The sequence below is a fragment of the Anser anser genome (genome assembly GCF_964211835.1).
Source record: "Anser anser genome assembly, chromosome: 5".
NCBI classification, from domain to species: Eukaryota; Metazoa; Chordata; class Aves; order Anseriformes; family Anatidae; genus Anser; species Anser anser.
In genome coordinates this window covers 37804400-37830363 of record NC_139725.1, presented here as the reverse complement: position 1 = coordinate 37830363, position 25964 = coordinate 37804400, and the positions used below count along the sequence as shown (strand labels likewise).

The following is a 25964-nucleotide window of genomic DNA, read 5'->3' as shown; positions in this document are numbered from 1 at the left end:
TGGAGATTCTTTGTCTCCAATACTAAGGTTTCTCTTCTCTTTTAAAAGAATCTTCTTCAGAAGTTTAATAGAAAAACATGCTCCGGTCTCTTCTGCAACAATGGCAATTGCACCAGTGTAAGTTACAAACACAGACTTTATTGCCACTGCTGTCCAGATGAAGCTAAATGCTCATGGGGGTTTATTTTCATTCATTTCCCTTCTCTACCACAAAAAGGGGAATCTTCTTAGTGTGATGTGATGCAACACAGAAATCAGATGTCCACAGGCAGGTGGCCAATCTACTGCAGAGGAAGGCAGCAAACTGCATGTGCTGCCTTGGGATATTAGCTGTTTTTGGCTAACCGTGTTGGTGAGATGCAGAAGTAGATGGTTTGAAAGAAGTGCCACATGATGTTGTTGCTCAAGGTGTTCTTGCTCAAGAACTAGCTCTGGAATGCTCTGCAACCCCCTGCGTCAGGTAGTCAGTCCTTCCATTTCCTAAGTGAAGTGCCAAGACTGTACTCTCAGGTAATGTAGATTACCCTAAAAATTCTGGTGCAGACTTTATTTGAGATCTCAGCTGAGATTATGAGGCACAGTTAAACATCTCTTTAATTGCGTTCTCATAAAATTCTGTTATGTGGTTCAAAGCACTGCTCTGCTCATGCCAGGACTTTCCACATGATTCCTCCAACTAGTTTAAGAGCCTGTGGTTGAAACAACCTTTCTTAACAAGATATCTGACCTCACATTGACATCTTGCCCTTCCACAGAATGTTCCAGCAGTTTTAAGAGACCCTATTCATGTTCTCTGGACTCCAGGGAGAGTTGTTATTTTAGCAGATATTTATTATTTTTATTTATATAATAATTTATTTATATATATATATATCAGATATTTATTATTTTAGCCTCCATCATTTCTTGGCCCAGCTTCCTGGTTATTTCAGAGCTATACTTCACAGAAATATTCCAAAGTTAATAGAGTGGAACAGAACAGGTAAATGGATGGTAATACACGCAGGCAAGGCCTTTCCAGAATCGTGCTGAGCCTTCACAGTCCTTGCTCAGTTCCAGTGGAGGAAGAAGGAGTGAGACATTTCCAGAGCTCCTTACCTTTCTGACTCAAAGTCCGTCTGCTCCTCAAATAACACAATATGGCGCTTCAGTCTCTGCCTTCGTACTTCACTAGTTGGGTTCCAGAACACTTCTACATTTCCATTTTTCAACTCATTTATATGTACTTCCCCATCCTGAGAAGAAAAACACAGTGAAATGGTTAAGGACAATCAGAAACACAAGGCAGAAAATAATCCTGACAAACGGAAGCTGAATCCGGATGATGGTCAGGATAGGGCTTGGTTAGAGGGCTTTTTTCCTCCTCTCGTCCATTAAATCTCACTTGTCATTTCCTGAAAGTTTCTAAAGTGATTGAGGAGAGACATTCCCTAAAACACTGGCTGAATTAATCAGAGAAGGACTACAAAGATATCAGGTTCCTTTTGTCAGGCTAGTGCCCAGACAAGGGTACCTATAAAAGCCCTAATACATTCTCCTTTCCCCAATACTCCTTCCAGGTACCACCCAGGATACGTAAACAAGACCCCTAGCTCCTTTTCCAGTCTTTCTTCTCTTCCTCACTTCTGAAATCTCATGCTGAGCCTACTGAAATACCATCCTTTCTAGGAAGGAAAGCTAAAGCTGAGCTCTCTTTCACATTATTTTTTCAGCTTAGTCAGCTTATTCTATTATTGCTGCTGAATTTCATTTAGCACTTCACAAAAATGCCAAAAGTCTTTCATCCTTATTCCTTGCCAATACACTTGGCAACCAACTATTAAACAGCACTTCTCTGATCTGAGGCTGGCCAGACAATCGTGCTGTGTCCCTGCTTTACTAAGCCTCTTTCCAGCCTTGCTCACAGACACAGCAATGCCATGGAGCCAGACTGAGTAGGTTGCAGAGCATATAGTGAACAGCACGACAGTGACTGCAAGTGGAAAGAATCAGACGACTACAGCTGCTGAACAGTGTGTGCATTGGTGCCATTCAGCTGCCTGGACATGGTAGGAGTGTCGTGCAAATCTTAGTTAGGTCACAGCTATTTGCTTAGCCCATCACCACCTCATTTCCTTGCATCCCAGCTGCTGCATTTCTTCCCCTGCCACGGTCCCTGATGCATGTCTGTTTTTCAAAATCCCACTGTCCATGTCTTCAGCTGTGAAACTCATTCAATTCCAAGGGTCTCTTGACCCTCCTTGAACTCTACCTCAGGGAGAGGGATCATATCATTCTGTGATTCTGTGATTTCCTCTGCCATTTCCTGAGGTGCCAATTCCAGGACAGATCTCAGGTCCCCAAAAGCCCCCCAGCTATGGATGGGAGGAGGCAGGCATTATCAAACTTCGCTATGTGCATCTTAACAGACACATACAAGCCCTCAGCTGCAGCTTTGACTTTATTCAGGTGGGTTTCAGGTTCTCGGGCAAAGAATTAGCTTTTAAGCTGTGGGGGTCTCTGTCAGGAAACCAGACAGTGCTGGAAAAAAGCCTTCAGAGCTCAGGAAAGCAGGCCAATACTCTCAGCGGGGAGGGAGGAGAACAAACAATGTCCCTACTGCTGCACAGCAGCTACTCTTATTCACAGCATGCAACTCCAAACAGTGGCTTATGGAGCCACCCATTCAAAGCCATTTAACTTCTTTCATACATCATTCTAATTTTGTGCACCACAAACAACCAGCACAAAGACCAAGGGAGGAATAAATTATTTTCATGCTGATAAAACCCAAACATAGAAGGCTGGAAGCTGAGCAGCATGCAGCCCTGTGGCTCAGCACCCCAGGGGAGCTGCTCGATTACACGCTCTTGCGGATGGCGTTCGCAGGACCCACCACAGACAATGCGCTCCACAATCCAGCACAACTCACAGTTGCCAGAGCTCATCTGACAGGAAAGGTAGCTCAGAATGGAAAAGCTACCCAAGCACAGGAAGCAAATGTCCTTGTGCACATCCAGAATGGGCAAAACTCCCTGATTTCAAAGTGGTCATTAGCTTTTTATGTAAAAAGAGAGATTGCCTGGGGGAAGGTGTCCAGCTGTGATTCTCTAAGACCGCTCGACCAAAGGCTACACTGTGGTTAGGACCTCTGTAAAAAAGGCTTTATCCAGGCACGTTTCACCTGACCTGCTTTCAATACTTACTTCAGGGTGAGACAAATCTCATCTCAGAAGCAACAATTTCTAAGGACTGAAAAGGGACCACAGGTCAACTGTAATGAAAATACGGACATATAAATGTAGCTGAGATAAATACATAAGAATCCAGTTCAAAGCAAGGTTTCACCACTTTTGCCTCAGCTACCAGGAGTTCCCAACTAAAGCTCTAGTCTGCATCCTTCACCGTGCAACTTTATTCCTGCTGGACTCCGGCTTAAAGATGCCTTTGAGTGATGCACTTACAGAGGTTAAGCATGCAAAGGTGCTGGCTGGTCTGTGTTTTGAGCTGTCCATACAGACAGAACCTCACAGGATCTGTGTCTTTGTCCTTCACCTTATCAGCAGAGGAATAAGAGTCTTCTACCATAAAGATTTGCTGTGAAAATAACAAACTTAAAACCCCATGCCCTTCCCTGGCACTGTTGTTGCTAGAGAAGACCTGAACGCAAGGCAGAAAGAAGCCTCATGATTTTCACAATCACTCTAAGGCTAACAATCTGCCTTCTCTTGTTGACTGCCATCGGGGCCTGTCCTAAGCCTGGAACCCTAAATACAGAGCCACTGGTTTCAATGGAAATGCTCCTCACTGGTTCCAGCTTTGGCTCAGGCTCTGGAAGTGCAAGTGTTACCCGCACTGCAGGTGGATGGGACTGTGGAAGCATACGTGACCTTGAGAGGTGTGCCCTGGAAAGCTCTAACATGCCCGCGCACTCGGGGATGACGCAAGGAGGCAGGATGCGCTGGCCCTCCACCACCTCTGCTCCAAGGCAGGGAGCCTGCCAAGGGCTGCCAATCCTCCCACACACCCCGCTGCCCCTACACTTAAACTGTCAGCAACTTCTATTATCGTAAGTTACCCAGTGTCCATCGAGACTTGCTAACACTTCTTCTCCTGATTTAATCTTCCCAGAGATTTGATTAATGCTTGTGCTGCCTCCGAAGAAGGGCTGTCAGGGGAGAAAAGAAATAGAAAATATGATCAGCCTAGTGAGAACTGGAAGGGAGCCAAAGACAGTGGTGCAGCAGGGTGGAAGGAAAAGTGCAACCTGGGGAAAAGAAGAATGAATTCTAACATGGATTTTGACTATCTAGCATTGCACACTTCTCCTTTTGTCCTTTTGTTTGCAAAACTGAAAGCACTGTAGGAGCTGCAGAAGAGAAGTAAGCCTTCTGGTACTTTAATATTCAGCAGTGCAAGGCCCCACTTTCATTGCAGATTAGTTTATTGTTAACTAGTTATCAGGATAAATGAACACAGGCGAGTTTTTCCCATCACCCACAATTGCATTACAGTTTGCACCATTTTACTTGCAGCCTTGTCCAAAGAAAGGCAGCAGCAGTAATGTAGTTGGTGACTTTTCCTGCTTATGGGACAGCAACAGCAGTGTGGCACTGCTTATGGCTGCATCTGTGTAAAGTCTCCAGTGTGAAGAAGCTATTGTCAGCAGCGAACAAAAAAAGAAAAAAGGGTATTTCCAGAGTCAAGGAAAAGATTCTCAGAACAATGGAAAATTCCCCTCACCTTCTGCCTGCCAAACACAGGAAACAGCGATCGTGTGACTAGTTCTTCCAATTCCTACCACACAATATTTCTTCAGACATTTTAGCTGCTGCTTTCAATAATGTTGTGAAAATGAATTATTATTTTTTTAATAACAAAATACAATCAAATCTATGGCAAACACCACGGAAAAAGAAATTACAAGCATTTCAAGAACCAATGTACATAATCCAGTAGAGTATGGGTAAATATCCAAGTTAATACCAAAACTATGGGGTTTACGTTCAACTGCTCACAATTCTACTGAAAATGGTGGATAATAAATACTCGAAGCAGAGCATGTAATTAAGATACGGGGACCTCTCTGCATTATGTCTGCACTAAGCATCTTATTTTCAATCCAGAAAATAATGGTTTGCATTTTAAGTGCTGAAGTTGCTTGTAGATTTGAGATGACACTGACTAAATACTCCATCAGCCTCAGTACTGTATGGGAACTATGGGAAGTACAGGCTGTAAAGACAAGGACATGGGGAAACAGTTTACTTTGTAAAGGCAAATAAAGACAGAAAAAATTTATTGCTTTCAGAAAAATGTGATCTGCAAAAGACTCCCCTACGTCCCATAATTTCTCACATTTATGTCAGCTAATGCTGCAACTATAAAATCCTCCAGGCTCTCAGTTTGCCATGTTTCATTTTATGCACAGGCAAGAATTTTTTGGAACAGAAGAGGAATGGATGCTCCTTAAAAAGCAAGTTAGCTGTCCAGGAAAAGATACAGGTCATAATTTTCTCTCCCAAGTTTTAACATGGCTGAAGGAATGTCTAAAGACATCTCTGTTTTATCTGCACACCTTAAGTTTGCATTACCAAGGTTTTCTATGGGAGAAAACTGCTATGTGAACAAGTCAGTACAAGGCAATGACAGTGCAGGTCTTGAGCATGATAGCCACTCCAAATCAGATGGCCGAAAATGGGCTGTTAACCTACCATTGAGGCAAGGTCCTGTAGCCTTAAGAAACACAAGGTTCAGTTCATTTTAACACCTGCTAGGTATGGGTATGTATGTGACAGTTAACTTGAGAGCAACCTTGAAGATTCACATCACGACTTGTCTTGAAGTACTCTGCACACCTCATTGTACTTTGCAAGCAAAAATAATGTTACCTTCTGAAACAGAAGCCACATTGTCATTGCCAGAATTTCAGAAGAGAGTCTGGCCAACAGCCAGCTGGCAGTGAACAAGCTGTGTGTAACTCAGGCTTAGGAGTTGGGTTCCGTCAAATTGCACCAGGCAAGACTGACTGTGGGATGACGCCTCCTCTGGAGTTAGGCCACCCCAGGGTGGGGGTACAGAAATAACGTGGTGTATATGCCCATGTCTTGTCTGGTGTACAGGGGCAAGCCTGCGATCCACTCAAAAGGGAAGCATGATGTCTCTTACCTTTAGCTTGAATTCCAGTTCTGCCCTGTGGTTTGTTTTCTCACAGTCAATGGTAACTTTCCCTCCAAGCTCCATTGTCATGGTACCATATAAAATTCCTGAAAGGGGAAAAAAACAAGAGAACTAAGAGAGGCCCTAGTTGAAGTGCTTTTTTCTGAACTCAAATTAGTCCCACTGATATGCTGTGAAATCTGGTACTTGGCTTAACATTTTGAGAAGATGGAAACCAAAGTTTCCAGGACATGTGTGTTTACTCTAAGCATGAAGAATCGTCCTGAGTCTGTATTGCTCATATACTACACCAGCTGAGCAACAGCTTGACTCATGGGTACTGATAGAACATATGAAGCAAGCTGAAATTGAGACAGCACAAATTGAAAAGGGTTGTGCACAGTAATTTCATTTATGCTAGTGCTTGAACAGACCTAGCTGCCTCTCACAGGGTGGATGGGGCAGAGAGGAGCTGTAATAGGATTCAGCAGAATCTGGGGGACTAGCAGTTGTGTAGGGAGCTCCTTTTTACACATGCTTACCGTTTTCTGGAAAGGTCATTTGCAGAAAAAAACGACTCAACAACAGAAAGATTTACACACAGGAAAAGTTCACAGAGAGTATGATTTACAGAAGTTACTGGTTCAGGTAGCTAGACCTCCCATAAAGATTAACTTATCGGTCAATGTGCCAAAATGAAAAATATGCAAAAAGCAAAATGGGATCAAACTGTTGCAGGAGTGATTTTATTACTTTGGTTCCAATGCCACCAAGGCTTAGCTTTCTAAGGAGAAATGCAGTTACTGCAGTGAATCAACTGGCAGCCATCCCAGGGGCTTCAGTGCATACCCAGATCAACAGAGCTGTGCCAATATTGTACCCACACACAACAGCAAGCACCAGCCTCATGGAAGCAGCTGGTACACTGAGGAATATCACAGTTTCATTAACAAAGAAATCAGAAGTCAAGTCAGGAATTTTTCATCCTTTATTCTTAAAAAGTCAGAAAACATATTAAACAATTTTTGTCATTAGAAGAACTTTACATCCTCAGAAGCTCATGAACTCTTACTTTTTCCATCTTCATTCTACCTGCAGTGCATATATGGAGTATTTTTAGTTTCTATGTAGTGCTAGAACTAACTTAGCATGGGCCTAATTCTGTCCTCAGCTCTGTACAAACAAAGCAAAAATACTTCAGTTAGTATTACTGCTCGTCTACTGACTCCTATGACTGACATACAGAACAGATGCTTCCTGGAAATGCCAGTCCCTGCAGTTTGAGGTGTTTGAGTGGAAAGAAGAGCCAGTGCAAAGTTAAGTCAGTAAGATTAAATTATTACTACATTATTCTTTCTGCTTGCTTCCTATGCGAACAGTCACATCTTACCTTTACAGTGGGCATATGGCATAGTAATGATATAATCTTCCCCCCTGTTTAGAAACATAAGCTTTGCCTTCCCATCCAACAATGCAGAAAGTGAGTTACCTGAAATTTAAAGGAACAAATACATGTATATTAAAATGCTCATTATGCATGGTCACTCATCTTATCCTACTTTAGAAAAACATTTACGTTTAAATGTAGGACACTAATGAAAGAAGAGATATGAAACAGCAATAATTCAGGACCTGGCAAATCATTACCGCTGAAGGCAAGCAGTTCTAATAAACTCTGCTGCATGACTTTCATTTGCTCTGGCATTCGGCCCCTGTTGCAGAAAGGGCAGTAGATTAAGTAAGCCATTAGTGGGATGCACTAATGAAAGCAGTTCCAATGCTTTAGAGCTTTTCCAGGCGTTTCTGTTCTCACAATTTCTCTAATTGTGTAGGATCCCAAATAACAAATTAATTTGCCAGAAAGACAGAAATGACAAGTGTTTCAACAGATACAGCTACAAGAAGACAGTACTTAAGAGGTGTCTGACTAAACAGAAAAAGAATTTTAAACAGCAACACTGTTTCAGAGCCTGTCGTTCTGCTGTCCTTCTGGAGGACATCAAGGTTAAAAGATCTGAAGCCACTTTGAAGCTCTAGGTTTCAACTCTTACAAATCTGTGAGCTAAATAAATCAAGCAGTTACATTTATACGGAGACTGTTGCAGAAGTCATCTGGATAATCAGATAGCTATAAAATGCCTCATCTGTGAGCATATGGAAAATATCTTGACAACTAATTGTCCACACATCCTCATAAACCTTCACCTTCTGAAAACCAGGTTTTTAAAGGGCTCAAGATTTCTGATTATTATTAATTTTAAGCAAACATTAGTGTGATCTCCCACTGAAATGGTGAAAATGGGGAAAACCCAGGAGAGCCCAAACAAGGGATTAAGGCATCCCGGTGGTAGATGCTCTAAGCATTTTTTGTTCTTAACCCTGAGCACACTGAGGAGTGACTGAAAAACAAAAACGATTTCACAATGGAAGGTGCCTAGACTTAATGTCTTACCATAAAACTTGGACCTAGCAAGAATGCTTCCAGTAATGCAAAATCCATCCTTCCTATTGCTGACGTGAAAAGCTGACACTGGTGGATGATGAGAGACCTAGAGAAAAAACAAACAAACAAAAAAAACATACAGACATTTACAGCAGCCTTTACAAGTTAAGCAGCATGAAGGATGAAACAGCATCCTTACGAGGTTGTGCACAGGCCATCTGGAAGGTGCAAAACAGAGGCCACAAAACTGAACAGAGTCCTCTAAGCCCCATTCATACCATTAATCTCAATGTTAAAGAAGGCAACGTTATATATTAGAGACAGAGTTCCTGTAAAACCCTTCTATAACAGGCCACATTTTCTTTTCCTTGTGCATTTGTGCATCTGTGCACTTAAGATCATTTTATGGTTACATGTACACATGCCGGATCTTTAACACAATAAATGACCCTGTTGAACTTTTGGGCAGCATCTGAATAACCTCCATAAAATGGATGTAGTTGCTGAAATAAAGTAAAACAAAAGAAAATTTTTTTAAAATACATTCTTTGCTTAAATGTGGAAAAAAAACCAATGTATGGGAAACAAGGAGACCCTGTACCAAAGTCCATGCGGTCCTCAGATTCCTTTATTAACTGTAAATCACAAACTAAATTTTGTCAGGCTGGTTTGCTTGTGAGCTCTGCCTGTCACTTATCCCCAAAGATATGGAAATAGACCTTCAATTTACTTTGATTAAGATCATTATGGAATGTTTAGAAATAAAGGAAGGCAGGATTTGATCATCTATTTTATGCCCCTTTTGACAGAGGCAACACAAACCACAACATTCTCTTAAAAAACAAACAAACAAACAAAAAAAAAAACCAACAAAAAAAACCAGGAAAGCAGGTTTCTGTGGCAAAGGTCTTCACTGAAGAGATTAATGTTATATATGGGACACCTGCCAAAGCTCAAGGTAATTTTGGTAAATCTAAAGAGAAAAAAGATCAGCAGCTAGTTTTTTCCATGTCCCACTCTGATGTTTAAACAAAACTTCAAGTTACTCTCACAGGGTGACATAAGGAGCATGTTCCTATGCAGGGAGGTGTAAACGGGCTGCTGCTTGCAGCACTTGAACATCCAAATAATGTGACTTACCTGTTCTGCTATGTAAAAAGTGTGACTGTTCGTCTGAGGGTGAAACCAACAGCAGCGAAATGTCTCTCCAAGAATAGGGTTGTATGGCTTTTTTATTCCCTGAAAAAAAGAAAGCAACCAAAACCTGCTACAAATCTGCAAGTCAAGTTTACAGACACAGCCACAAAACAATGTAGTAATTTTCTTCCTTATGTTAGATCAAGTCAACTACAAGAATCAAAGCCCAAGAACTGGTTACGTATATCCTCCTGCTCTAATCTCTTCACCCAAACCATGGATTCATCTGCAATTCAGCCAGCTTCATCTCTGATACTGCCCAATCAAAGCTGTACAAGATGGTCATACTTTATTATTTCTGTTACTATATGCAGCAGGTACACACTTCTGTGGAAACATGACACTAAGATACTGAAAAGCTAAAGAAGAGACCTGCTTTCAGCGAGGTAAAACCTCTGCATCCAAGGACTTAATAATTATTGATAACAACTTTTGTCTTCTAAATGTCCAGTGCAAAAGCTCTTAGGTTAACCAACACTATTTGGCACCCGATATTCACTCCCAAACCAAATACAACTTCGGTTTTGTAAATAATTGTCACAATATTCTGAACAACAGAAGAGGTAAACTGTTAAAGGAAAGGCAGTAAAGAAATACACAACCACAGCAGAAGTTTCCAATGTCCATTAGAACCCCAACCACAAGCATTCTCTCACCTTTGGCTTCTTGTAGAAGCCGGACAGATACCACCTCAAAACCTGCTTAATTCGACTGTATGGATCATCTTCAAGAACAGCCCTGCAGAAGAGAACATAAAATGTTTTCTCACATGCTCTTTATACTGTTTACACATCATATTCATTTTATACCAGTACAATGATCTTAATTTTAACAGTACTTCCCCAGTACTAAAGGGATGTAATTTCTGTACTGCTGCCAGTGAAAAAGCTGTCTGCCAGCAGTGACTGTTTTTTAGTAATGTACATTGTAAAACACACACATAAATGCTTAAAAAGTGACCTAATTCCTGCAAAAAGCCTAATAAAGTCTCTGGAGTGCATAAGGTTTGATTGGATATACCTCCAAGTATGTTAATGTGGGACTGACACTAGTTACTGCTAATAGTACAGTGTAAGTAGTAAAAATGACAATATTAATCCCACCAAAATCAAAAACAATTCTATTTTTCTTTCCTTTTCTTTGTTTTCACATTCCTTAAAAGATCTTTAAAGCTGCCGTGCTGCATGGCCTTTTTCAGTCCTTTGAGATTTCATAGAATAATTTAGGTTGGAAGGGGCTTCTCAGGGCTGTCTCATCCAACCTTCCTCCGCTCAAAGATGATGTGGGAAGTAAACATAGAGTTCCTGGCATTTCCAACCATTTAGTCAGATTTGAAAATCCACTTGCTTAAGTTCTTGCAAAATCCATTTAGAAGCAGCAACCACATCACAAAGAGGCTTATTAAAGAAGAACTTCAAACCCCTTAAAGCTTTTTTCACTCCTCAGCACTGAGGAGAACTGAGGAGAACCATTTCTTTAACTTCAGATTTCAAACATACCACAAACTAAACTTGAAAATACCACGACTCTAAAATTATCCAGAGGCAGCAGAATAAACTTGAGTAACTAGTGCTGATATTTGAATAATGCACACACTGGTTTTAAAATACACCAAACATATCTCATTGAGAAAGATGGTCCTATTTGCAAGCAGAACATTTTCTATTTTCTACTGTGGTGCTCCCTGCAGGTCTCTCCGCTCAACTGTGTTAAAAGGTGTTTTTAAATAATCATCCAAAATAATTATGCTGCTTTTGGGACAGAAGAGCTTGCTGATTCCACTGTTTGTTCTCTGTCCTATACTCCTTTGTACATAAGTACACCAGAAGGTGGCACAACTCTGTTCTGAGCTGCTCAAAGGAATGAGCCAAATCCCCATCAGTTCCAGCCTGTGCTGGAAAGGACATGTGTGTGCAAAGGCAGCTTTGTCTGGAGCTTAATTGTTTTCCCTGCTTCCTTGCCCTTCAGGGGCAGCAGTTCATCTGAAAAGGTCCCTGCAGCTGGAGCCTGGATTGATTTACATTGAATCCCAGTGACCTGAGTGTTATTTGGGAGCCTTCTGAGCACACCTCAGCCAGCACCAGGGTCATGCTTTAACACTTTTTCACACTAGTAAGAGACGTGCCCATGTCAGGCATGCTCTGTATGCTGCTTACTGGGAGAGCAGGTCGGCATGATAGTAGTAATCAGAGAGCTTGTTCAGGAATGAGCGTGGTTCCAGGATGAAGGTGGGCAGCACCACCCGTGACAGGTCCATGCCGGGTCGCAGCTGCTTCAGCAGGATCCACATCAGGCTCTTGTTCTCCTCAGAGACGGTTTCTGTTTGAGACGATTCACCTGTCTACAACCGGAAATACAAGAAGCATACAAGAAACTCCTCTCAGGCCCATCCTCAGCAAGTGAGAGACTGTAAGATTTACTAGTACACACATAGAAAATATTAGGAGATAAATGAGTAATCAACAAAGAACTGAAGCAGTCCTTCAAGTTCAAAACAGGACAAACTGATAGTTAAGGCACTGCAAAGGGCCCACTGCCAGATTGTGTGCACAGACTACAGCTCCCCCAGCGCTGTGTAGCGCCCTTTGCAGCAGAAGCACAGTAACAGTAAAAAAAAAAAAAAAAAAAAATCCAGGCAATACATTGTGGTTTCATCTGTAACTGTGTAGCTCCTCCATGTTCAATGGAAATACATGAGGTATAATATGGTGGAATGGGCCCTTCCAATCCACTGGAGAAAGAAAATGAAATTTTGAAACATGAATGTTGTTTTAATGTAGATGTTGGTTCTCTAGACTTTTGTCTAACACCCATTGTAGGCATCAGAATTTAACAATGAAAGAGAATACTTATAATTAGGCTTCCTATTGGTTTTAGGCAAGAGATTTTTATCAGAAGAAGGGCACAGTTCCATTCAGCTCCATTTCTGGAATGCATTCTGGTTCAGGAGAGGACACGTAGCATACCCCAACAGGCTTTGCAGATGGTATATATCACTAAACACTCATTTTTACCACCTGAGCATCCTCAGCACCACCTTTTTGGGTCCTAATCAGCCCTTTTACTCATCATGCACAACTTGTGAGTAGGCCTGTAGGCTTGTAGGCTGGGGAGAATTTCAGACTGAGGAACACCACAGCTCTTTTCATTTCATTGCTTTTCCCTGTACCATTCTTGTGACAGTCTGATGCAATACACAGCTCGAATCTCCAAGAAGTGGAAATCATTTTAAGAATGTAATACCACAGCGTCCTCTAGGGGTTACAATATGTTTCAAGTGTGCATGTACTGGCAATATAAATTAATGCCATGTTGAAATTGCTGTACAAGGTGTTACTCAGAATGAGTAACTGCACAAGGGATGGATGAAGAGGGATGAAAAAGGACAGGCAGGGGTGTGAGAGTAATTTCAGGTCGTTTCTGTTTGCATTCCCATCAAATACCTCACCCTCAATACTCCTTTTTTAAGCTAGCTATAACTAAAATATATTTAAAATAAGTTTCGTCACTTTTGTTACCAGTTTACCTACTGAGGAGGTGTCTTTTTTACATTCTAGGCTCACTTTTGCAGTATCAAAGTCCTTCTGACACCTGCCTCTGCCTCCATGTTCCTACTGCAAACAGGGCAAGGCATCCACACAGATGCACAAGCACATGCCTTTTTAATGCATACAGATGCACATACGTATGCGCACACATTTCAAATGTGCTTTCAAAGCAAATTTAACAGTGATGGTTTGCATCTGTGATCTGCAAATCTGAACTGTATACAGAGGGACAGAGGCAATTTCAGTTTAAGAAGCCAGTTAATGTTATTAACTGGCATGTGTTTACCTTGATCCATCTGAGCCCGCAGCTTATAGCAAACTACATCACTGTCTACAATTTACTTTTCTTTATGTTACTGTTACCATTGGAATAAGAATTAACAGCCAATCTCATCTGTATGTCTCAGGGGACAACAGTCCCACCTTGTAGCAAACAACAGAAATCTAGTAAAACCCCTAATGGTCAAGGCTGCACGGGAACTCCTTTTGAAAGCTCACTGGAGTTACTCCGCCTGAACAAACACCCTAGCTTTATTTTACATTATCCAGTATCACTCTCTTCTGTGGAAATGTAGTCCTTCCTTTTTGATTTGTACTGCACTGTTTTTATTTTTATGGAAAACTGCAGAGTCTTCTTTCATTCACACAGACACCACTGCTGCCTTTTAGGTTTGATTGAACACCAAAGTATCCATCTGCTCTACTACTCTTTCTAGGACAAGTTTTCAAGTGGCAAAAGGTCATTTCAGAATAAAGAGCTAAGAGAAATTAGGCTTGCCTTTGTTTTGGTGTTGCCAAACGTTGTTTGGTTCCTCCACTGTATTCAAAGTTCCCTGTTTGAACCCAGTCACCATTTGCTATGTGTCTGGGTGGGATTTGAGGGCAGAGATGTACAAAAGGATTTTTTTTTCATTTTTTTGGATGCCTGTAGACAACAGTTCTGTTTCTAAGCACAATTTTTACAGCAGGGCCTTGCATCTCACCCTGACATCTGAAATCCCAGCAAACGCATGCAGTTAAGAAACATCTTTCCAGCAAAGTGATTTTCTTTGAAGCATCAACAAGACTTCAGCTTCCTCTTTGAAAGCAATAAGCAAGGGAGTGTTCTGAGCCCTCCCGGTGCAGGAGTACAGCGCTTCTCTGCTGCTTACCCAGACTGACTCTCACCCAACAGTGGGTGCCCCCAGTTGCTCTGCAGCTGCCTTATTCAGAGGTGTCACAGTGACATCCAGCTAACAAAGGCTCTTACACGGAACAGAAATGCATCCTTCTGCTGTTAAGTGACATGAGAAATAGCTTTTCTACAAGAAATGGCCCTTAAGGAATCAAGTGGCTCAAATGCTCCATTAGGACACACAGAAAGGATGTTCCATGCATAATGAAAAAAGGAAAGGATCATATTTTGTATCATGCAAGGACTGAGCATCTTAATTGACCAGGACACATGCCCAGAATAATAATTCCCCCTCCTGCTGGCTCCACAAAGCCCTGTGCCAATGCTATGCAGCTCTTTACTGCAATAACTGGTTAAAGCAATCGCTGATGCTGGACACATGCCAAAGCAAAGTAGCAGAGCTGCTGTTCATAATGCATAATTATTAGAACACATGATAATTCAACATAATTTAGCAGAAAGCTGTACATTGCTCTGTCTGTCTGTAAAACACTGGAACCCACAAAGCTGATTCTTAGCTGCCATGCATCTAAAAGGCTGGATGACAAATACTATGAACAGAGACATTTCAACAGGAACAGGCAGTGATTAAAATGTTTTTATGTGCTTTTGCTTTTTTCCCATTACCTCCCCAAATTCCTCATAGATCTGTTCAACATAAGTCGTCCCTTTCCTTCCTGGAGAAACCTCTCCATGGATTTCTGACTGATCGCTTTCGCTTTCATTTGTCTTCCGGCTGTTCTCATGCGTTTCATTCTCCGACTCTTCCACGTTGTCTCTCTCAGACTTGTCCGAAAAAGCATCATTTTCCAAGTGGTGGTGGTTCTCCAGGGTTGATTCATTCAAACTGAAACACACAGTTCATTGCTCACTTCAATTTGATTTACAGATGTAGATTACTTCAGGCCTTTTGGATAAGGTAAAAGCACCCCCAAGGACTCAAAATAGGGTTTGCAGCCCAGGAGAGCCCAAGACATTGATTTCCTGAATAGCAGGTTTTCATCACAGAAACAGCAAGATATTTTCAACCAAAATTCTCTCCTCCAAATGTCACTTTGCAAAATCTGCCATCAAGCTCTACTTACTCACCCTTACACAGAATTTCCACTGGCTCCAGATGGGAGCCCACACACCAAAGGGATACAGAGCACCCACTAAGAACTGTACACTGCTATTACAGAAGTGTGATCAGGAGAGATTTTTCCCTTTACAGAAACAAATCAGAGGAATGTAGAATATGGGAAAAATATGAAGTTACGCAATACATTCCCTTTTCAGTATTACTGCTACTTTATTTCAACAGATGGCGGTCTTAAGTCAGCCCTACATTAGAAAAGGAAAATTTAAATATCAATAGAAGCAAGGATTTTCACAAAAATACACACACAAACTAACGTGGGGAATGTACTGTCCCCAAATAATGTAAGAACTCAGTTCAAAGCATGCACTGGATGACAACACATAACAAGAACACCCAGACTATAGCAGCATAAAAAAGCATAGGAGTAGTAGTAAATTGCATATTCAGCAATCCAGACTTTACAGAATCAGGGGAAAGCCAAAAATTTTTTCTCAAGTAGCTGGTAGCACCTTCATTTGAAAAAGCAAATGCAGGTTGTACAACAGGTAACAAATATGATTAGATGGGGCAGAGGTCAGCCCTGAGAAGTATTCACTAAATGTCTGTTTCTTCAAGGGGAATTTACCATGGGATTCAGCTTTCCCTATTCATACGTCTTTGCACACGTCACCTCTTTCATAGCTTAGTCCAGCTCTCAGTTGCTGCTCACATCTTCCTCTGAAAAATTCTTACCCAAGTCCTCATGCTAAGTTGCTCCTGGCTGGAAAAATAAGAAAAGATTTCCAGCATTTACAAGGAGTTTAGAGAATCTAACTGGGCCCCAGATCTGGAAGAGTTTTGTTGGTTTAGTCCACCTCCCTCTCAAAGCAAGTTTGCTCTTCTCAGTGCATGAGAGTGCTTTGTCAAGCTTTAAATTTCTCTGTGTCAGAGCTTTTCTCAGGTCATTCTGGGCATATTCCAGTTTTGGCTATAGATTAATGCTGGAAGTTACCATCCCTCGTTCCCTGCTCCCTGGTTTTTGTTTCTTAGTTTTAAGACGAATAGGCATTAGTAGTTAGAGCCAGACTTTAAAAAAATCAAACCAGAAAGGAGTAAGAACAGAGAACTGGCATCAGCTTTTCAGAAGATCTCAACTTCCAAATATGCACTTAAATAAGCTCCTGATTTTTACCACGCAAAGCAAGCCACATTGTGGTAATCACAGCTCAGTTTCCAGAGAAGCCCAGCAGGCTGAGCTCTTTTGAAACTGTCATGTACAGCTTTTTGTGCCTTTACAAAATCTTTCTTTTAACTCCACTTGCGTATGTATGTATGTATGCATATATGTCTGTGTGTGTGTATGTGTATATATATAAACTACAGGGTTTTCAGTTTTCAGTTTCACTGTAAAATAAACCTACAGTCATAAATTGGAGTCAATGACACATACACTCCAGTCCTAATAACTTGCTATTAGACATTACATATCTCCATTGTTCTAGTGACAGGATCTCATTTCTTTGTTTTAAATAGCGACCACCAAGTGTAAAGACTGATAACCAAATACACTGGATATTGTATTTGCATATGCTATTGGATAGCATATGCATGAGTTTAAGGCAATAAAGGAGAAAAAAGGTGAGAAGAGAGCTGTCAAGAGCAATTATCCTATGACTCCTCAGCACAGATACTTCCTGGATGGTAGGGCATGTATTACTTGCTGACTGTTCAAAGATCTAATTTATTTCTTCATTTTTCAATGATCAGTTAAATATGTGAGTGTTTGTACGTGGTTGCTATGCTTTCTCACCTAGTGAAGGGTTTTCTCTATGGGTTATACACATTTCAAAGAAAAGTTCATTCTAAGACTTACAGTTCACAGCTGAGAAATAGCATGTTTCTATTTCACATTTGTAAGAAGAACAGGAGTTTTAAAGTTTCACCTCCCTCACACTTGCAAGATATTTGAAGTTTCATAGGTGCAATTGACTGTCTTAGTCATTTTTACTCTAAGTTTACTCCAAAGGGGAACTAACTGATAGGAAATCCCACTTGACTGTGCACGATTACCCACCAGCCACAAACAAAGCAAGACTTAACACATCCAGAGCAGAGGAGCTGATCTGGGGAATCAAAAAGAAAACAGATGCTCCTTATTCTGAGTTACAAATTTGAGACGTTGAAGATGTTGAAGGAGCCTGTCTCTTCCATTCCTCCAAACAGAATCATCAGTAAATATGTAGAATATGCTAAAAAGAAAAAACAATCCATGAGCTTGAACTAAAACCAATGTAAAGACTTCCCAGAGTCTTCCAATGGGATTTGGACCAGGCTTGAAAAGCTAGGAAGGGAATGACTAAACGTCAACAGCAGATTTCCATTTACTCATGAACATGAGTAAGTTGCAACTTTTCATGGCTAACTTACTGTTTCAGCATATCGGATCTGTCTTGTACCAGTGCTTTACTCTCTAGGGAGTTCCTGGAAATGTCAGTGACCATGACTTCTTTGGGTTTGATACTGCTCTTCTACAAAGGGCAAAGAAAACCAAAAAACTTTGGCTCTTGTCAAACCAGGAAGCAAGCCAGATTCCTGGGGTTGCTGGACATGGAAGCAACAAGAAATAAAGCTTCATATCAGGAGTGCCTAGTGCCCTAAAGCCCTCTTGTCTAAAAATCACAGATTTGCAGAGTACTTTAGCTTTTGATTCAGAAGCACACTTGCACAGTTCTCTCCCTCTCAATTTTTATATGCTACTAAAGACATAGATTTCAAAATCACTGTATAATCTTGACTTCTCTCCCAGCAGGAAGGGAGCAAAGCAGCCAGCAGACAAATGCAACTTTGGCTCAAGGGAAGATTTGCCTTTGCCAACTCCCTTGGGTTTTGTTCTCCCTGTAATATCCATCATCTCCCTTTCTTTTTCTTTTTCTTTTCTTGACAGAGTAGCTTGGCTAATTTGAAGATAGAGTTAAATGTAATTAACTGGCCCCCTAACAACAGCGTGCCAATTTAATTGGTATGACTCCCTGTAGGGAAGGCATTTAATTAGAATGATTGAATCCCTGTGAGGAAGCCACTGTCAGTGACAAACCAAAAACCCTTTGCTCAGCACTTACACAGTTTTGGTTTTATATTCTCCCTTGTTTAAATGTGCTTTACTACTCCAGGGACAACAGAAAGTCATTCCCCTCTCCCACAACCATCAAACTCCCCTGAGTTGTAAGCACTGGGGAAAGTCTGGCTACACATTAAAACCTGTGGTAGAACTCAGAAAGGAGAGTGAATTGTCCAGATGCTGAACCCCCAGCTTGAACCAGATTCAACAAAACTCTGAGCTTGTCAGAAAAATCTGGTTCCAGTTGTGGGTACTCTGCCCTGCTGAAAACTCTGCCACGCGTACTATTACTGAGCCCCATTCAAAAAAGCATTTAATGCTGAACAACTAAGCAGTGAAGCAGAGACATCATTTAAGTGTTATGTATCATATGTTAGAGAAGAAATACTTTAAATACATTTTTAAATCTATCTTCTACACTTTCCATTTTCAGTAGCAACGGGTCTGCCTGAATGTTCTCAGTGTCACAAGCTCCATTTTAGTATTAGATTTCTACACACACATCCATTAGCTAAAGAACAAGTCCAGTGCATTCCCAGATTCATTGTCACAGTGAGCCCAGTCCTAAGAGACTCTCTTTGGAAGAAAGGAAGTAAAGTATTACAGAAGAAGCCCAACAACAACAGAAGAATTTGCTCAAGTACTAGAGCAACGTACACACCCTAGTAACACATCAGATTTCCTTCTCTTCTCCATCACTCTTCAGTAAAGTTCTTCTTCAAATCCGAGCTAAAAAACAAACAGCAGGACTGGAGAATGCACACTGGGAATACCAGAGCTTTTCAGAGCAAAAGGCAGACCAAAGTTGCTGCCATCCAACTTTGGTCCCAAGGGACAGGAGACACATCCACACTCTGCAGAGGACTCAGATTCCTACTGTTGTTATACTTGTAAGAGAGCCAAAGAAAACAACCCAAACGTGAGGTCCCACTGTGCTAGGCATCATCCATGCAGACTGCAAGAACTGCTACCCTAAAAACTGTCTGACCAATGGTGCATTGCCGTGAGCCCTGAAAGTCACATTCCTATCAGCAGAACTAGAAGTAGACACGACTTCTTCTAGATCCCACTCCAAGGGCCAAGTGTCTATATCAGAGGGATTTTTGAGGTTGCCTATTTAGCTATAAGCCACAGATAAAGCCTGTTTATTTTTTATGCTTATAGAGCTTTGATGTGAGTAGTTCCAAAATGCTGCAGTATTACTAGGAATATGAATAGAAAGAAGGCTATGGGGACTTTTTTCCCTTATGTAAAAATTTATCTGATGCATCAAGGAGGAAATTGGAAACCACTCAAAACCCCTGTAGAGAGAGAAAGTAATTATAAAACTAAGGAAGCAGTGTGTGCACTCTGCTGACTATGACACAGTATTATTAGCAAAGAGAACACATTAAAAAACAGATCAGACTCCGAGCCATATGTGCTAGCCGACAGACAGACACTGTAAGTGATTGTGTTTGCCTATCCACAGGTCTACTCCAGTGGCTAGACTCTGCAGTCTTTACTCAAGCAAGCCATTATTCATGCCAACATCTTCAGAGAGTGTTTTGGTTCAGGAAGGGAATAGAAGAAAATTGTTTATTGTGTACATGAACACAGGTGAGGTTCCTTCCAATTTGTGTGCCCAAGCACTAGCTGACAACAGATTCCATATTCTCCAAAGCCATAGGTTAGTAATGGATGCAGCAGAAGAACATATGGGCTATTTTTCAAATAGGTCTCCTTTATGGACTCTGGCTAGATTACCCTAAAGTTAAAAGGATGCCCAAGTACGAGCCATGCAACACCTCCCTCTCTGTGCTCTAAGAAGCGAGAGCTGCATCTTACTGGAAGAACTCCTGGTCCGAGAGAGGACTTGAGTGCAAGAGGTTGTTGAGCCCCGCATGCGCTGAATCACTCGAGCAGTTCATTTCTCCATCCTTTCCCTGCTTGGAGGCACTGAGCCGGAAGAGGCTGGAGCAACGCAGGGCAAGTTCCAGAGCATCCAGCCAGCATCGGCCTGTGAAAACAAGGGGCATTATTTAAGGACAGGAAAGGAAATAAGACAACTCATGCATTGCTTCTCAGAAGCTTATTACCTGCAAGCAAGCCCGTTATAACTCGGGAAGTCACTGTGTACAATTACTTATGTTTTATTTTTCATATACATTAACCCCTCGATTATTTTGCCAGAAATAGTTTATTTTAGTGGCTGCACGAGTGATACATCTGCATGGGTAACTCAGCTCACCCCAACTCCCCCTTCTTGTCGCTGGTATGGGATCGCTGAACTAGAAGCCAGCTTGCGGGTTGCACGTGGGGTGTAGTGTTCCAACAGCAATCACTCCAAACAAGAGCCAGGAGGATCAATACTGCCAGAATGATTAAGAGTAGAGGGAATTGCTTGGCGGGCTGTTTATTTTGCCCACTCTCTCTGTATTACTTTTACCTTTCTCCATTCCCTACACCAAATCCCTCAGGTAATCAGGGTGGAGCATGAGTTTTTCTTATCTTGCTCTAAAAAATCTGTACCTGAAGGGCCTACTTTGCAAATACAAGAAACTATAAGCATGGCACAAAATGGAGAGAAACCACGGTTCCTGTGCACAGCCTCACTGGATAATCTTAAGGTCTGCACAAGACCCACAGGCAGGCAGCTAATGAAAAGCAAAGGAACTCAAAAAAGAGCCTTGGCTCTTCTTGCAATGATCCACAAAGCTGTGTGATAGCATTAAAGGCTAACCATCACAATGCTGGAGCCTCTGTATTCTTGGAAGCACCTGAAAACAGCCTGCTTCTGTAGTTCAGAGTCTTTAATGAGGCCAGGACACCTGCAAATTGGCTGAACATTCAAGAACTGAGGTATCAAGGGAGTTATCCTCTAATTTCTAGCATGTAAAACAGAGCTCTTCATTACACTCCTCAGAATACATTTTGCAATATTTATAAGCGTGCTTGAGAGGCAGGGAAGAAAACAAAGGGATTTTCAGTCAATGGCAAGTGCTACAAACAGGTTCCTCCTGGACCACATCCACTCCTAGGTCCCATTTGGGAAATGCTGACATTACATTCGGTCCTATCACACTCTTAGCATCTTAGCATCCTCACTGGGATCCAGCTGTTCTCTTCGGCAGCACTCCCATTGACTTCGATATGACCAAAATCTGGCTCTATAAGAATATCAATGAGAGTTTAAGAAAATCCAGATCATATTCACATAAAGAAGTGTTTATAAATGTGAGTGGCTTTCAGTGCTTACTTTGGTACAAAGCTGCAACCAGTAAGAGAGAGAAAAAACAACAGAAGTTGCAGAATTCCACTTCAACACTTAGCCACGAACACCGCAGAGACCAGTCATTTATTCCAATTTCAACCCAGAAATTCCTTCTGCATCAGCTTATGGTTTAATAATGCCACACATAATGGTTAATAAAAGATTAGGAAGGTTGAAGGCTGTTGGAATTGATTTCACGCTATTTTGTATTTAACGAAAATTCTTGCATTAAGGCTTTACATGCAGAGATTTATTCCCTTCTCACCATGTGGAGGATTTGCATGGCTAACCCATTAGAGTTAATGGCTGCGCTGAGCAAAAATCCACTCTCCCCTGCACATCCCTGCTCCCACTACCCCATCAAGATCTGTTTCAGGCTATTCTATAAAAGGGAGTACACTACTAGTGCTCATCTTCTTTGACTTTCCTCTCTCCTTGTTTTTCTTTTCTTCTCCTTTCCTGTCCATAGATAGTGAGGACTGCACCGTTTGACATTTGGAAATACTGCAAATGTCAAGATATTTTTATATTCAATGGGCTTGGAGAAGTAGGTGCTGTGATAGGTAGCTTGATTTGCAGCAGCACGAGCACTTTGGAGCAGTAACAGAGGTCAGATCCTCAGCTCTCTGCGGCACTCTGCACACAAGATGTTCTCTTTCAACGGCCACGACAACGCGCTGCCTACATCTGCGCTTTCTAACAAGGATGACAAGGGTCACCCCCAAGTCTCCCTCAGGCCAGGACCCAGACATTTTCCACCCTGTGCCCCTGCAGCTCCCTCTCTCCGGGGCCGGAGGCACAGCAGGCCAGCCTGATCCCACCGGCACCTCTTCTGCCCCCACACCAGCACTGCCAGGGGTATCTGCTGGTACCAACATGTGCTTATGGGCTTGGCCAAGGCCTCAGTTTCCACCACACTGCCAGAAGCAATTGCTACGTCCCATGTTTAGGTTTGAGATAAATTCCAGGAAGTGGTTATGAGTAACTGGAATCATTTTGGAAAACTAATTCAAAGAGCTTAAATTAAAAAATAATAATATCAACATTTATTTTAATATTTTAAGGCGGAGACACAAAGCTGCCACTATAGGAACCTGCTGTGCACTAGCAGTCAGCATTACTTCTGCCCCACAGAACATCAGAAATGGCATCAGTGTTTTCCCGTGTATTCACTTCTTACAGAAAGCGAATTCAAGGGATGCCCAAGCTAAGAAACAGACCTTCAGCCATCAGGTGGTGCTGTGAGTCCAACTAAATACGTGCCACAAAAAACAGACATAAAATATACGATTTCCTCTGAAAATAAAAAGGTTATGTTCTCTGCAAGTCAACAGGGTGTTAATTGCAGCATAACACCATAAAATGATACCCTGTAAATTTCAGGGATTGTGCACAAGATAAACCCGTTTCATTGCTACAGGCCTAAATGAAATGTTTTTACATTTGAGTGATTTTGCTATTGAGTAATATTCATCTTTATTGTGAAAATTATATGAAAATTCTAGCACTCAGATTACTTAATTGCTTACATGACGAGTTTACTCCCTCAGGAATTGCAGGAGAATAAAGTATGTGGTCACATAATTAAAGGCTGTCATCTATAGTCATGGCAGCCTGCATGAAGGCTTCATGCATACCTTAATTCTTATATTTTCTAATTCTGAGTGGTTGACTCAAGTCATTTTTTTTGTATGCAAGATAATTAGATCAGAGAAGGATGCAAAATGTGGGTTCCTTCAGAGATGAATGGCAGCCTGATATAATGCATATGAAGGAACCAAAATAGAGCTGCAAAGGAATTACAGTGGTAGTCTTTTAGAACATTTGAGGTTTTAAAAACTGTAATGTAAAACACTGTGATCGATTATCAGCTGTAATCTTCTATAGATTATGGCTTCAAACAAGCGTATATTTAAATTCTGAAGGAAAACCCAAGAGCATACTGGCAGCCTAGAGCAGAATCTCCCCATTGGCTTTTAAGCATGTTTTATATCAGATGATATATTACTCTATCCACTGCAATGACACTTTTGAACAATTTCTGCAAAGATTATGTTGCCTTAACATCTGCATTACCTCCTTTTGCCTAGGAGCTAAAAACTAAGTACTCTCCTTCAAACATCATCCCTGAGTTTGACCCTTTCTTTGTATTTAGCACTTTGTCTGCCCAGCCACTCTTGTCTCCCTCCAGGAGTGATGGGGAATGAGTGAGCCTCTTGGACACAGCTGTTCCTGAAGTACCACAAGCGGTTGTCCTACCAGAGCACTGGCACTAGCTTGGGTTCCCGTTCTTTTCTGGAGCAGCCTCTCGCCTTGCATTGACCATTAGTTTGAATATCTCTTCCCCTACACCACTTCAGCTAATGACGACCACAAATGCACATAGTGATGCATTTGGCATGTGGCAGATGTCCTAGGAAAGTGGGATGTCAGAGGAACACACCTGCACATCACTTAGCTGTGCTCACTGAAAAAAAAGAAAAAAAAGATAAAACGGAAGTGTCTCCCCTGCGTAGGCCTTTAACTTTTTTTCTCTGACGTATGTGTTTATAGTAAAATGATGACTGTCATCAGTGACAATTTCAAGAAGGAAACTCTTTGGAAAATCTCCTAAACACAGCTGGGTTCCAAAGTTCCTTCCTTCTTGAAAGGTTTCGGAAAAATAAAACAACTAATAAACGATGTGTGTTGCCTTGACTTCTCAAAAACAAAGCCTAACATACATCCCACATATGTTTTGAAACCTTCTGTATGCTCTCGCCAGGCCTTTTGGCTCAACAGACTGGAAAAGCACCCTGCAGTCCTTTGAGATGGTTCCTGCAGTATAGCTGTGCAGAAGGGAATCACTGCTGCTCCTTGGGGGACGCTTCCCGCGTCTGCAGGGTACTGCTGGCACCACGCGGAAACCAGGAGGCTGCAAGGCTGAATAGGAGCAAGCACGTGCTTGCACCAACTCTTTTTTTTCCTGGACAAAAGGAACTACTAAAACCAAGTGACAAAAACCACTTCTCCACCTTGGAAAAAAAGAAAAACAATCCAAACATCCAAAGGTTGCTTATGCTACTAAACCAGGCTTGGTTCAAGGAATTCCTTCAAGGAATAACTTGAGTATGTCCCAGTCTTCAAGTAGATCTTAAATTACAACAATATCCCACAGAAACAAAACAAAACAAAACAAAACAACAACAGACAGTATTGGAAACATAAAGCTGTTCAGTTTTGGAATTCCTTACAGTTACCATCATTTCACCTAGAACAACTCATAATTTGATGTGTCAAGTCTATCTGCCACACTTTTCAGCAGCGGAAGCCACCCAATGTTCTCTCAGCACTCACCAGTAACGTGAGCATGCTCAAGATGGATTCATATCATGGCACATGAAATCTCAGTCCAGGACTAAACTTTTTTCTCCATTTCATTCTTATAGTTACAGAACAGCTGGGATTAATCTCTTGCCAATTAAGACTTCAAAAGCCTCACACCTAGTAACCATACATTTCTCCAGACAGGCATCACTAAGGGAATATTATTCTTCTTGAATTATTAAAGTCATCCAGCTTTTGGCCTCATGCCTCACACCTGCAAGATAGATGATTTTCAAAATCAGCCTAAAGTAGACTGCCACCTGGAAACGATGAATTCTTGCTCAAGTGCACACAAATCACGAACGATGAGGAAGACTTAGATTTGGGTTAGTCAGTGAACATTAAGGTCACTGTTTTCAGCTGACTGCTTCTTATTTTGTGGTACCACTTGGGTGCCCCGCCTGTATGATTTTTTACACTTGGGCTGTCAAAATGCAGGGATGTGATCCCTCAATTAGCTGCAGGTGCAACATATGCAGCAAGCTATTCAAAGTCAGCTTGCAAATGTCTGGATTGTAAACTGCCATGAAATGTCTAAGGAATATGAAGGGCAGACACAAAGCTAAAGAGACAACTTCTATTTTTTTCCAGCACTGCCAGGATCCAGTGGTGTATTTCATTGTGAAGATAATTTTAAATTGCAGTCTTCCTCTTGGTTCATTGCTTC

The 25964-nt window shown here is 41.5% G+C and overlaps 1 protein-coding gene across 7 annotated transcripts in view; it reads right to left on the bottom strand.

Moving 5' to 3' along the window:
- Window positions 1–25964, bottom strand: part of OSBPL5 (oxysterol binding protein like 5) — a 174996-nt gene that overhangs the window by 6857 nt on the left and 142175 nt on the right. For all 7 annotated transcript variants that reach the window (XM_083838999.1, XM_083838996.1, XM_083838994.1 and 4 more), the window contains 10 exons: window positions 20506–20677; window positions 15128–15347; window positions 11935–12119; window positions 10435–10516; window positions 9722–9820; window positions 8591–8687; window positions 7529–7627; window positions 6148–6245; window positions 4058–4147; window positions 1099–1235 (listed from right to left, as the gene is read on the bottom strand). In XM_083838999.1, coding sequence (XP_083695125.1) covers window positions 1099–1235; window positions 4058–4147; window positions 6148–6245; window positions 7529–7627; window positions 8591–8687; window positions 9722–9820; window positions 10435–10516; window positions 11935–12119; window positions 15128–15347; window positions 20506–20677 — 1279 coding nt within the window. The remainder of the gene's footprint in view (window positions 1–1098; window positions 1236–4057; window positions 4148–6147; window positions 6246–7528; window positions 7628–8590; window positions 8688–9721; window positions 9821–10434; window positions 10517–11934; window positions 12120–15127; window positions 15348–20505; window positions 20678–25964) is intronic.